Below are 10401 nucleotides of genomic sequence, written 5' to 3' on the forward strand. Positions count from 1 at the left end.
ATTACAACTACATTTACATTTTAATTTTTTTTTAACTTTAGTTATTCTACAGATGTATATTTTCAATAGTGGATATTTAGTGTATATTATCATATGGATAATATACAGTAAATATCTGTTATACTGTTACTGTTATAACAGTAAACATTCATAAGAGAAAAAAGAAAAAAAATATATACCTTTTTTTTGTTTTGTTTTTTAGTTTGTTTGTTTCTTCCAGAGCTCTCATGTTAGCGGAGTGAGTGCCAAGATTCAGCTGAAACTGAATCTCTCTGACCCAGTAGCTATGAATAGCTGCTTGATTATGTAGTGAGTAAAAGTTGAGTGTGAGAGAGAGTGAGTGAGGGGATTTAGTGGGATGGAAAAATTTGTGAGAGGAGGAAAAGCAAATAGGAGAAAGTAAGAGCAGTAAATGAATCAAGACGAGAGTGGTCAGTTTGGGTCTTTGGTAATGTAAAATCCCACTGTAGTCGACCCTAGCCACCTACATGGAGTTCAACAGTCGTTACCTGCCACTGGAGTGGGAAGAGCGATGGAGGAGAGACAAGGAGAAAAGAAAAAGAGTGATCGAAGAAGGTGGCGAGGAAGGCCTAGAACGGGACAAGTGTGAGCTGAGGTGGATCGTGGCTTACAATGACTCCAGGATGGGGCTGACGACTGGGACGGGTAAGGAAGAAGGGCCAGAAGTCAAGGTGAGCGAAGACGCATTCGGGGATAATATCCGATTATACCGCAGTGAAACCTATCCCAAAGAGGCATTCATGGCCCTGAAGGAAATCTGGGATTCGTCTCTTCTGACGGACCTGACTCTGACCACCGAAGACGGGAACAGCTTTGAGGTACACTCCACTGTCCTCGCTGCTGTCAGCTCCTTCATTCAAGAGAGGCTCAAGGTTGAAAGACCAGACAATGGTAAGGATCTAGAAGTCCAAAGGAGGTCATTGTCTCTGGGTCCTGGGGTCGATCAAGTTGGGCTACAGGCAGTTTTGGAGTTTGCCTACACCGGAGCTGTATTGACCTTGAACAAAGACAGCGTACCCTCGATTATAGTTGCGGCACAAGCACTAGGGGTCCCTAGAGTACTGGAGTTCTGCCACAGAGAGGAGAAGTTGAGAGCAGCTGAAAAGGAGGAGGGAAAGATTTCAACCCTTGAGCAAGTAAAGATCACTCTTGAGTCCATAAAACAGATGTGGGCGGACAGAGTTGGCTGTGACGTGGTTTTGGATGTGGACGGAGCTTTAATCCACGGTTGGTAGACATCTGTCGGTATCTTGGTGACGATTGTTTGACATTGTTTGATCACCTGAACTCTTCTTTTTTCTCCAGTCCACAGAGTCGTTCTGGCGGCAAGCAGTTTGTACTTCCGTGGCATGTTCACCTGCAGGATGAGGGAATCCAATCAGACCTGTATTGCTCTTCCCTTCCTGTTAGCTTCTGAGTTGGAGGCTCTGATCGACTGCTCCTACAGCGGGACCCTTCCGCTTAGCTGGGACTGCGTCTTCGAGATCACCTGCACGGCCCTCCAGCTTCAGTTCCAGCCCGCCCTCTCACTTTGCCTCGACTTCATGCAACAGGAAATGGACGCGAGCTCCTGTCTGGATGTGGCGTCTTTTGCTGAAGCTTACGACATGTCCGAGTTGCTTGAGGAAGCCAATGACTTCGTGCTGAGGAACTTCTGGGATGTGTCGGTGACGCCAAAGTTTCAGGACCTTCCGGCAGAGAAGCTTCTGGACATCCTGCGCTCCGATGGTTTGTGCGTTCCGTCAGAGTTGGCTGTTTTCCGAGCTGTAATCTCCTGGATCGAAGCCGATCCTGAGGGGAGATTGGGCCAGGCTGGTGTTCTGATGACCGGAGTCCGATTCCCTCTCATGACCTTTCGAGAATTCAGGGAGGTGCGAGCCATTAACTTACGCATGGAGTGCTTCGGGAACAAGGAGGTGGACCTCTACAGTTCAGCACTCAAAGAATTCGGTTTCAGCCATTCAAACACTGAGGATCAGTGCCGGGTCCGACACCCAAAGGACGTTCTGGTTGTGGTTGGGGGAGATCAGCTAAACCCAGATATGGGTCAGCGCATACCAAGCAGGGAGCTTTGGTTTGCAAACTCCCTCCAGAGTGGGACAGGGTTGATGAAGCAGATTGAGTGGAGGAGGCTCGGGGAGATGCCAGACAAGCCAAAGTTCAGGCACGGAGTAGCAGCAATGTCGGGAAGCTTGTACGTAGCTGGAGGATGTTACTTCTACACCAAGAATGACATGATGAAATCTGCCTACAGGTTAAAAAAAACCTGCACAAACATCCTCCTCTCACTTTCAATAACGTATATCTTCAAACAGATGCACAACTGAGATCTCACCTCTTTCTATCTTGTACACATGCTAGTTACGACCCTGTGCTGGACAGCTGGAAGAGGCTGGCTGACATGCAGGAGTTCAGAAGCAGCTTCTCCTTGGTGGTACACGAGGAGCGTCTTTATGCCATTGGTGGAGATATGGAGATCAACACCAACGTAGACAGTGTCGAGATGTACAACCCAGAAACCGACTCCTGGAGGTAAGAAGACTGATGACAGTATGGACCCTTTAGTATTGGGGCAAGATGTATTAATATTTCATGCTATTTTTCAAAGGGAAACATGCACATCAATCTGGCAAAACATTTAAAAGAAGAGCCATGAGTTGTGTTTTAATCAATACATTTCTCTGTGCGTTAGGAAGATTTGCACAAGAAATGCTTGATGGAAACACCAAAACACGATCAAACTTTTGAAAATGTTTATACAATTTTTTACGCTCACTTGAGGTTGTTTTTTACTTTTTTTTACAAAAAATAATAAATGGGCTTAACTTAAAAATTGACTTATTTACCAATAGGACAATAAATTGTATTTTCGCAATGTACATAATACAATCTGTATGGCTTAGTTAAACACAAGCAATCTTTTAAGTAAATTTGGTTATCAATACAAATCTGTTCCTGTTATTGCAAAATGTATTTTGTATAATCTTTTTAATTTAACTATGTGCAAAAATAAAAACCTCCAAAAAATATTAAAGATATTTTAAAACTCATGTAATGTCTCTAAAACAAAAATGCTTCTTGTGAAGTAATTTACATCAGGCCTCTTATTGTGAAAACATGTCTTGCATTCAGTCTGTCAGCTTTGTTATATAGCTGCATCTCAGCACTGGGTGAAGAATGAATGATTGAACTAATTATTTTCAGTATCATTTACTATTGATGTCCACATGAATCTGATGACCTCAGTGACTTCTACTCTTGCGACATAAAGCTTGAACAAGGGACTTAGTGACCAAATAATGAATAATAATTAAATAAAAAATGACACTGACTTGACAAATTAGGTTCTACTACAAAATGGTCGGGAACACACCTATTAAACATAGGACTGCTGGTATTTGTTCTACGCCTCCACTGCACCCCTGTGTCTGTCTCCCAGCTTCGTCCAGCCCCTGGACCAGGCTCTGAGCGGCCACGCTGCCGCTGTCTCAGACGGAGGAATCTTCATCTCTGGAGGTTTCGACTGTAAGTACGTGTGTCTGGTTTCCATGTTCCTGTACCATCCGGAGAGAGGAACCACCTACCTGGCAGACATGGCTCATGACCGGGCCCAACACTGCATGGAGCCCCTGCGTGGCCGTCTGTACGTCGCCGGCGGCGTTTGTAACCTGAGGAAGTTTTACACGGACCAACAAGCCTGCGAGGTGTACGACCCTGCGGCCGACTCCTGGACGACTTTCACCCCGCTGCCTGTTCCCCACGTGGGCGCAGCCTCAGCCGTCCTGGAGGGGAAGGTCTACGTACTGGGAGGATACTGCCAGGACGACTACACCGAGTCGAGACTGGTTCACCGGTTCGATCCCAGCATACAGCGATGGGAGAAGATGAGCAAGCTGTCGGGGCCGGTTACTGACATACGGGCCGGTCTGCTCCGGTTGCCCCAACACTTAAGACTTTAGTAACTGGCTGGTCAACGTGATATTTATCTTAAAACTGACAGACATTTTCGGTTTGATTTAGTCTCAAAATGTTATGTATCATTTGCAAATGTAGTTTGTACTGTAAAATGTACTAAAAAACAGTTGTATCCTCAGAGATGTGGTATAAATTGCTGAAGTTCAAAATGGCTGTTGTAAACACGGGTATTTTGTGTCTATTTCTTGAATTTGAATTTATTTGAATAAAATAAAATAATTAAAAATTAAAAACAGGACAAGGAACAAACATACAATCCCAGTTACAATTTGGTTAATTGAATAATGAAAATTAAAAAAATAAGTAAAATAAAATATTATAAATGAAATATACTATATAATTACATTTTCGATACATTTTAGTCAAAAATTTGGAACACAACTTTGCTGGGCCAACATTTTAATTTAAAATAATATATTTTAATACAAAAAAAAATTGAGCATTTTTACACCTATATTACCAGTAGGTATTGTTAGTTTTCTATTATCTATATTATCAGTTCTTGTCTGGGACATGGGCGTTGCAGGTTTATAAGTTAAAAAAATATATATTTAAAAAAAAATGTTTTCACATACATAAATCCTCTAAAGAAAAATATAAAAAATAGTGTGTTGAAGTAACAGTAAACAGTAATAATGTTTTTTTTTTGTGGTTGGGCATGATTTGTACCAATTCTGAAGAATAGGTGATATATATATATATATATATATATATATATATATATATATATATATATATAACTTCAACATCAACTTCAACTTCAAAATGCTCTAATATTTTTTGTATTAAAATATATTTTAAATTATAATGCATGCATTAACATCATTATTTTTTAAATGTACTACTTGACACAACTTTACCAATATTTTAAAAAAGTTGGTGTTTTATTGCAGAACCAGAATGATAGTTTTGTCAGTAAAAGACTATAGAAATAAAAATAGAAAAAATAAATTCCAGAGAAGATAATAATAATGCATTTTACACAATATTCCTCAATACAACTATATAGTTTTAGGTGCTTTTGATTGATGATTGACAGTAAATAGTAGTAATTGTTACTCTCTAAACCTTCTACCCTTTGTTAAACAATACATCCTTATATTTTTGCGTTTTAATATGATATGTTAATAAGTGAACAGCATGAGTAAAAACCTTGTTCACATTCTCAACCCCATGATCTAAGCTGTTGGGAAGAGGAGGAACCCGGTGAAGACGCCTGTGTGTATTTTTCCGCCCTGCCACAGTTTGATGTTGACGGTGTCTCCGACGTTCAGCTGGAGGATGACCGTGTTGCTGGTGGTGTCGCTGCTGTCCGTGCTGGGGAAGTCCATGGTGCTCACCACATGCTGCCCGTTCTTCAGCAGGATGGCTCCTGACATGTGTTTGTTGTAGCCAAACGTCATGAACGTAAAGTGGTAAAGGCCGTTCAGCGGAGCAGTGAAGATGCCTGCAACAGAGGAAAAAATCCAGTGATTTCACATCATTTTTTGATATTTCTTCATACATTTTTTGACACAAGAAAGCACAAATAACTAGGGCTTCCCGCTCTTAGCTGGTTTGCTGACTAATTGTCTTAGATGAAGATTTCTAAATGTAGATTAGTCCTTTTTTTATGTTTTTTTCATGCTGAATGGCTTTTTTTCAGCCAATAAATGTTATAGTAGTAATTCTGGTGAATTAATTAGTTGACAAATTCGTATCATATGAAGTCCAGTAAGAAGTTCTTTAGTCAATGACAGCCGTACAAATAATCATTGTCTTGTTCTTTGATAGATGAGAAAATTTAGCTCCTGTTTTTGTTTGCTAAATATGAAGCTATCAGCCGATTAGCTTGGTTTAGCTTAGCTTAGCTTAGCATAAAGTCTGATCACTGGGAGAAACAACCAGCATACATCTGTTGGAAAGGAACTAAATGCACCTAGCAACACATCTAAAGCTCGATACTTAACGTGTTGGATCTTATTTGTTTGTGTGAAAACTAATTTTCACTGTTTTACAGGGTTAAGTATGATTTCTTGGCCTGCTTCATATTTCTTTCTCCTGGCCAGAGCTTCACAAACAATACAATATAAATTGGAGCGCTTTAGAGGTGTTGTTAGGTGGCTTTTGCTATGGAATGACCATAAAAAACTGTCGTAATTTGGTTCCATTCATTATATGAATTATATGGTGAACCCCACCATTGAAATGTATGTTTTCTTTAAGCAACTGCCAAATACACACCGTTTACTGTAAAAAAAGAAACTGTAAAAACAGGCATTAACTGCAAAATCGTATCTTCCCATCAGTCCTTGAACAGATTATAGGTTACAAAAGTTTCCATTAGAAAAAGTCACCAAAACAAAGCTTAAAATTGTGATATGTTTGTCAGAATCACTTTATTCTACACGTCTCATTTAAAACATCACCAAAAATAAAGCGTTTGTAATAACTAGATCCTGTTAAAACATTAAATTCTGCTCCTCAGAGACACTGTGAAGTCATGATTGATTCTGCTGAGACCAACGGTCACGTGACAAATATTCACTGAAAATCTGTTTACACAGAGCTGAGAGGAGAGGACAGGAGAGGCTGTAAAAATGCAAAAAGTTTCAAATGTAGCATATATAAACACTTGTGGGCATGTGGAAAATTGTTGAATATCTAGATTCCATTTTGTCACATTTTTTAAAAATAATGATTTATCTGAGGAATACAACTTGCGTTTTTATTTATTTTTTATGATTTATGTCATTATAACTGTGTTATTCAGCACAAAACATTTTTAAATTGTTCACACTTCTAGCCATGATTGTGTTGATTCCATAGAGTTGCAGGACTTATAGATTTTATATATATTTTATGCATTGCAGTGAAACACAAGGCTACAGTGAGTAAACATCTTGGGGTTTATCTACTCACATTGGTCAGTTTTCTAAATGTTTTATGTGTAGAACAAACCTGTATTTTTGTTGTAGGCATTCCCGATGTTTGTGAAGACTTTGTTAAAGATGACAGAGCAGCTGGTGCAGGCATGGTTGGGTCCAGTCATGAACACATCACGACCTTCAGTTGCAGTTGCAGAAAATGCCACCTTGGCATAGACTAAAGAAAGTAAAGCAAGCATTGTTACATACACTCGTGTGTTTTTAGCATCTTTGGCTATCTTACTGTTACAACGAGCTGCCCTTACCTTCTGCTTTAAGGCTGTCCACGTCTAGTTTGAGTTCATTTTGTTGTGTTGTGTTTGTTTGTTTGTGTTTCATTCCTTTTAACAGAAAGAGGTAATCATTTTAAATAGTGTTTTCACATGCAGTTTTACATTTCACTTATGAGAAAAACATCAACACTGTTCAAACATTTTTTTTTATTACCATATATTTTTATTTATTTTACACTGTTTTTTCTTGGGGGGGTTTGTACATTAAGTGCAAATGGCATTAAAAAAAAAAAGTAAATTACTTTTTTTCTTTTTTTTCTTTTCTTTTTTTAAAAACTAATATTATGCATAAATGGAAGCTGAAAACTTTGAATAAGTATAATTGGACATTGTAGTTTTTTTTACAGTATTATTCAATTGCTAAATGGTCTTAAATGTTAAATTACAGTAAATTCTATGTTTAAAAAATACAGGTCATATTGATGAATGTAAAATTAAGGTAACTTTCTGGGGGGTTTTTTTATACAATAAATATTTTTAATTTAATGTAAAAACAAACAAACTGGTAAAAAGTCTGGTAGCAACAGTTACCAACACCTGCCGTCAAATTAGAGGTTTTTTTTTTTTTTTAAAAGGAACTTAAGTCAAGGTTAAGGTTTTTTCACATAAATAATATATATTATCTGTATTTTTATTCTGTATTTATCTGTAAAGTAGCTTCAAGTTATTTACTGTTATTTAAAGGTACGTGTGTGGCAACCTTTGCTGCCAGATTATTTTTTACAGTGTACTTTTGTTCCAGAGTACAAACTGTGAAGCGTTTATTAAGGGATTAGTTTTCAACAGGAAAAGTATTTTGGGTTAAATGGGATAAGCTTCACATGCACCTGCAGAGTCGTTCTTGAGATTCTCAACGTCAAACTTCTGCTGCTCCACCGCAGCTTTTTGTGTCTTCAGCTGTTTGTCAACATGGCTGAATTTGATGGCAGTATCCACCTTAAATCCATCAACTTCAGCTTTCTGTTCGTTCAGCTTTGTGCTCAAGGCTTGGAACAGAAGGAAAATCAGAGCATTAACATTTTCTTAACATGAAATTCATGACATTTTTTTTACTATATATGTTGAAGTGAGAAAACTCTGAACCCAATGTATATTTTCTTTAAAAGATCGCCAAAATTATACAATTTATCATAGAAAGAAACTGTAAAAACAGGAATTATTAGCTGAATTTGAACTTTTACGAAAGTCCTTGAAGAGATCATGGGTTACAAAAGTTCCCGTTAGAAAAAGTGACCAGGGTTAAAATTGTGATATTTCTGTCAAAATCACTTTATTCTCCATGTCTCATTTAAAATGTCTTAAAAAATAAACTGTTTGTAATAACTAGATCCTGTTAAAAAGATTAAATTCTGCTCTTCAGAGACACTGAAGACATTGATTGATTGATACACAGAGCTGAGGGGAGAGGACAGAAGAGGCTGGAAAAATGTAAATAGTTCAATATATATTGCATGTGGAAAACCATTTTTCCCCCCAATATTTATGACACTTGTGGGCACCTGGAAAAGTGTTTTATAAATAAATTCCATTTTGTTCCATTTTTAAAAAAAAATATTTATTAGAGAAGTTTTCTTTCTTTCTTTATGTCATTATAACTGTGTTATTCTGCACAAAAGATATTTTTGAGTTGTTCCAACTTCTAGCCATGATTGTGCTGATTCCATAGAGCTGCAGGACTTATATACTTTATATATTACAGTGAAACACAAGGCCATAGTGAGTGAAATGTAAGTAAATGGCTGATATTACCTTTACTGTTGTTTTGTATTTTCTGCAGTTGAGCTTCAAGCTTTGTGTCCGTGGCATCCAGCCGGGCTTCGACTTTGACTTCGATCTCCCGAGCCGTCAAGTTCAGGTGAGACAGTTGATCCTTATACAGCTTCAGGAGTCTCTGTGTGTCGTTCAGCGCAGCCTCAGTTTCTGTCTCCAGGTTTTCCAGCTTGGCCTTTTTTTCCCTTAACTGCCTCTCAGTGGCATCAAGCCTCTGCTCGATCTCGCTGAAGTTTCCCCCTTCTCTTTCCCGATGTTTCACCAGTTCTTGAACTTCTCTCTTCAGGCTGGCGATGTCAACTTTATGCTTCTCGAGCTGTGTCTCTCTACCTCTGGATTCCATCTCCGTTTGTGTTTTCATACTTAAAAGTTCATTTATTGTGCTTGAAAGGTTAGCCACTGATCTCTCAAGCATCTCCTGTCTGTTTTTGAGTCCTGTCTGGTTAGCAGCCAGGTGGTTTATGTTTTTGAAGTTGAAGCAAACAGTTGGTGTATTCGTTTTTGGCTCCGGGTCACACCTCCGTCTGTCCAGGAGATTGGAAGATGCAACTCCGAATAAAACGAGAAGCAAAACCACCTTGGTGACCATTTTTACTTCCCAGTCTGCAGAGTTCGGGCTCCTGTGCAAGAACTGCCTAGAAGAGAGAATAAGGTTCCTTTTACCTTAGATGGGACCGCCCCTTCGTGACAATGATTTTCTTGCATTTCGGGAATGTCCCTCGCTACTGAAAAACACAACAACAAGGAAACAACACGATAGTTAGGTAGCTGCACCAAAACTGATTGCAGGTGAATTCTGTGGTTTTAAGGTGCAGCTCCCTTTGTCCTTAGCTGAACTGAGATTTCTTTGTATGATAGACTGTCACTCTAAACCAGGAAACAAGAGGACAAGGAAACTTAATCACATTGTTCACTTACAGTATATTATGTCACAAAGTGCTCTAAACAATCCAATCCAGTCACATTTAATGATTTTTAAAGCAGTAAGGACAATACAATACAGTGAAGTATATAAATGCACTATTTGCAATACTGATATTACAACACCAATTATTATTATTTAAGGGGAGAAATGAAACTGACAGAAATAACGTTTCCAAACTTTATTTGAGGAGTCCTATACGTGTATATATATATATATATATATATATATATATATATATATATATATATATATAGTTAAAATGATAAAAAATCTGGCAGCAAAAGTTGCCAAATGCTGTCAATTAGTAAGTTATCTTACAAATAATTTCTTTTAAAATATGGATAATGTAACCCACAGTAAATATCTGTACACAAAAAAACATCCGTAGAATAAGAAAGAAATGTTTTTATTTCGTTTGGTTATTTATTTATTTTTACAATCAATTTAAAGTTTTACTTTAAAAAAAGCAGCAATATGATGTGTATTTTTTGGTATTTTTACACAGAATTCA

At 38.0% G+C, this 10401-nt stretch overlaps 2 protein-coding genes across 2 annotated transcripts; one reads left to right on the forward strand and one right to left on the reverse strand.

The window, feature by feature from the left end:
• The first annotated feature begins 422 nt into the window (after nucleotides 1–422).
• Nucleotides 423–4106, forward strand: si:ch211-63p21.8 (kelch-like protein 33). The gene is made up of 4 exons (XM_059354677.1): nucleotides 423–1248; nucleotides 1327–2275; nucleotides 2383–2553; nucleotides 3461–4106. The coding sequence occupies exons 1-4, from the start codon at nucleotides 489–491 to the stop codon at nucleotides 3978–3980; spliced, it is 2400 nt and encodes a 799-aa protein (XP_059210660.1). The 5' UTR covers nucleotides 423–488; the 3' UTR covers nucleotides 3981–4106.
• A 1049-nt stretch (nucleotides 4107–5155) lies between these two features.
• On the reverse strand, nucleotides 5156–9554 carry LOC131989452 (uncharacterized). Its single transcript, XM_059354678.1, has 5 exons — nucleotides 8945–9554; nucleotides 8023–8181; nucleotides 7169–7243; nucleotides 6937–7080; nucleotides 5156–5443 (listed from the first exon to the last, which is right to left on the reverse strand). Exons 1-5 carry the CDS (start codon nucleotides 9552–9554, stop codon nucleotides 5175–5177), a joined length of 1257 nt encoding a protein of 418 aa, XP_059210661.1. The 3' UTR covers nucleotides 5156–5174.
• Nucleotides 9555–10401: the final 847 nt, after the last annotated feature.

The sequence above is a fragment of the Centropristis striata genome, chromosome 17 (genome assembly GCF_030273125.1).
Source record: "Centropristis striata isolate RG_2023a ecotype Rhode Island chromosome 17, C.striata_1.0, whole genome shotgun sequence".
Lineage (NCBI taxonomy): Eukaryota > Metazoa > Chordata > Actinopteri > Perciformes > Serranidae > Centropristis > Centropristis striata.

What these genes read in the sequence shown, in the direction of transcription:
- si:ch211-63p21.8 (XM_059354677.1), top strand. Translation starts at nt 489, where the DNA reads ATGGAGTTCAACAGTCGTTACCTGCCACTGGAGTGGGAAGAGCGATGG. An exon ending in GGACGGAGCTTTAATCCACG is followed by an intron (nt 1,249 to 1,326) that starts GTTGGTAGACAT and finishes TTTTTTCTCCAG; the next exon opens with TCCACAGAGTCGTTCTGGCG. An exon ending in ATGATGAAATCTGCCTACAG is followed by an intron (nt 2,276 to 2,382) that starts GTTAAAAAAAAC and finishes TACACATGCTAG; the next exon opens with TTACGACCCTGTGCTGGACA.
- LOC131989452 (XM_059354678.1), bottom strand. Translation starts at nt 9,554, where the DNA reads ATGGTCACCAAGGTGGTTTTGCTTCTCGTTTTATTCGGAGTTGCATCT. An exon ending in TCTCAAGAACGACTCTGCAG is followed by an intron (nt 7,244 to 8,022) that starts GTGCATGTGAAG and finishes TTCTGTTAAAAG; the next exon opens with GAATGAAACACAAACAAACA. An exon ending in GGACAGCCTTAAAGCAGAAG is followed by an intron (nt 7,081 to 7,168) that starts GTAAGGGCAGCT and finishes TACTTTCTTTAG; the next exon opens with TCTATGCCAAGGTGGCATTT.